Source organism: Andrographis paniculata, unplaced genomic scaffold, assembly GCF_009805555.1.
Source record: "Andrographis paniculata isolate CXL003 unplaced genomic scaffold, ASM980555v1 Contig37END, whole genome shotgun sequence".
NCBI classification, from domain to species: Eukaryota; Viridiplantae; Streptophyta; class Magnoliopsida; order Lamiales; family Acanthaceae; genus Andrographis; species Andrographis paniculata.
Window position 1 is genome coordinate 3528120 of NW_026137570.1, and position 1887 is coordinate 3530006.

Here is a 1887-nt window from a genome sequence, read left to right on the forward strand (position 1 = left end):
TGCACCGGAAAGCTCATCTAAAATCTCCTGAATCACCGGGATTGGGTATTTGTCAGCAACGGTGGATTTGTTGAGCTCTCGGTAGTCAACACAAAACCTCCAACTCCCATCTTTCTTTTTGACCAGTAAAACGGGGCTTGAAAAAGGGCTAGTGCTGGGACAGATGATTCCTGCAACAAGCATATCGTGTACCAAACGTTCAATCTCATCTTTTTGGATCTGTCCGTACCTGTAGGGGCGTACAGATGCCAGCACTGCTCCAGGTTTCAATGGAATGCGGTGGTCGCTATGACGAGTCGGTGGCAACTCATTCGGTTCTGCAAACACCTCAGGAATTCCTCAAGAATCTGCACAATTTCCGGCAGCATTGCAGGCCCGTTCTCAGGGCTGTTGTGGTAATTCTCAATGTCTGAACGTAAAAGTAAGGCGCTGAATTCCACCTCTGTAATATCCAGCAAGTTCTGAATAGTTTCTAGGCCCCGATACAGCCTGGATCGCTGCGCAAGGTCACCTGCTGCCCCGCCGAGTATAACTGCATCTCCAAGGCTTCCCAATCCATCTGAATTTTTCCTAATGTCCTGAGTCATGCGACACCCAATATTATATCCACCCCACCAAGAGGAAATACGTGATAGTCTGCCTGCACTTCTGCTCCATCGATCTGTATACTCAATTTCGAGCATACTCCCGTACTTGCAACCTTGCGACCATCGCCTAGTACCACGTTGAATTCCTGTGTGGTGTCTACGTTCAATTTGGCATGTAGAACCAATTTTTGGGAAATAAAATTATGGCTTGCACCGCTGTCGATTAGTACCGTTACGCTAAATCCAAAAAGACTACCACAGAGACGCACGGTTCGGGGTCCCGAAAATCCAACCAAGGCATATAAAGGAAGGGCCCCCTGTGTTGTTTCCTCCTCGGGTGGTTGGTCACTTTCCATGGTAGGTTCTGCCTCCTCAGTAAATTCGCCCTCTCTCATCTCTCTTAACTCCGCAACCCAGTTGCCTAAATCATCCTTCACCACAACATTAAGATATTTACTTTCGCATTTATGGAGTGGACAATAGGGTTGTTTGCACTTGTAACAAAGCCGTTTCTCTTGACACTCACGATACTCGTCGCGACTTAATTTTCTTGTGCTACCCCTTGAGGTAGGGGCTGAAGTGACTGATCGTTGCCCCCCCCCCCCCCACAATATTGCTGCTAGTCGAATGGCGGTTCTCTACTCCTCCAGCTGTGTGTGAGGAGATAGTGCTTCCAGCTCACCCAACCAGGTTATTTCGTAGTGTCGAAGAGGTTTTTCGCAGGTAAAATTCTGCCGCAGATCCATTTTTCAACTCCCATTCAATGCTTCTGCTTACGCGGATTGCAGATTCGAAATCCGGAGGCTCCACTACCCTTAACTTATATCTGATAATTTGTTTCAAGCCCCCTATATAATATCCTAAGGCTTGCGCATCTGTCAATGGTTGAGCTTGAGTAGCAAGTTGAGTGAATAAATTGACATATTCATCAACCGAGCCGGTTTGTCTTAACGTCACCATCCTCTCATACGGATTCCCCATGAATTGATCATCAAACCTAGTGACCAATGCTTGTGAGAATTCAATCCAGGAGGCAGAAGCATGCTTCATCATATGCCAACGGGACCAATGCAGCGCCACATCTTCCATCGCGACTCGCGCAAGACTCACCTTAATCTCCTCGGGAACTCCGTGCAATACGAAGTGTTGTTCGGCCCTAGCAACCCATCCCAAAGGACTTATCTAACCCTGCAGACACAGAACAGAAAGTACACAGACTCACAGTCTCTTTCTCTGTCTATATATCGATCTTCTCCTCACTTGAGTTTCATATATAACTGGGCTGCTCGCTTTTCTTAAT

At 47.2% G+C, this 1887-nt stretch overlaps 1 protein-coding gene across 1 annotated transcript; it reads right to left on the reverse strand.

Annotated features, from left to right (window-relative positions):
• Positions 1 to 583: 583 nt before the first annotated feature.
• On the reverse strand, positions 584 to 1676 carry LOC127250470 (uncharacterized). Its single transcript, XM_051273773.1, has 2 exons — positions 1365 to 1676; positions 584 to 1018 (listed from the first exon to the last, which is right to left on the reverse strand). Exons 1-2 carry the CDS (start codon positions 1674 to 1676, stop codon positions 584 to 586), a joined length of 747 nt encoding a protein of 248 aa, XP_051129730.1.
• Between the last annotated feature and the right edge of the window lie 211 nt (positions 1677 to 1887).

What these genes read in the sequence shown, in the direction of transcription:
- LOC127250470 (XM_051273773.1), bottom strand. Translation starts at nt 1,676, where the DNA reads ATGGAAGATGTGGCGCTGCATTGGTCCCGTTGGCATATGATGAAGCAT. An exon ending in ATTTCGAATCTGCAATCCGC is followed by an intron (nt 1,019 to 1,364) that starts GTAAGCAGAAGC and finishes GTTGTGGTGAAG; the next exon opens with GATGATTTAGGCAACTGGGT.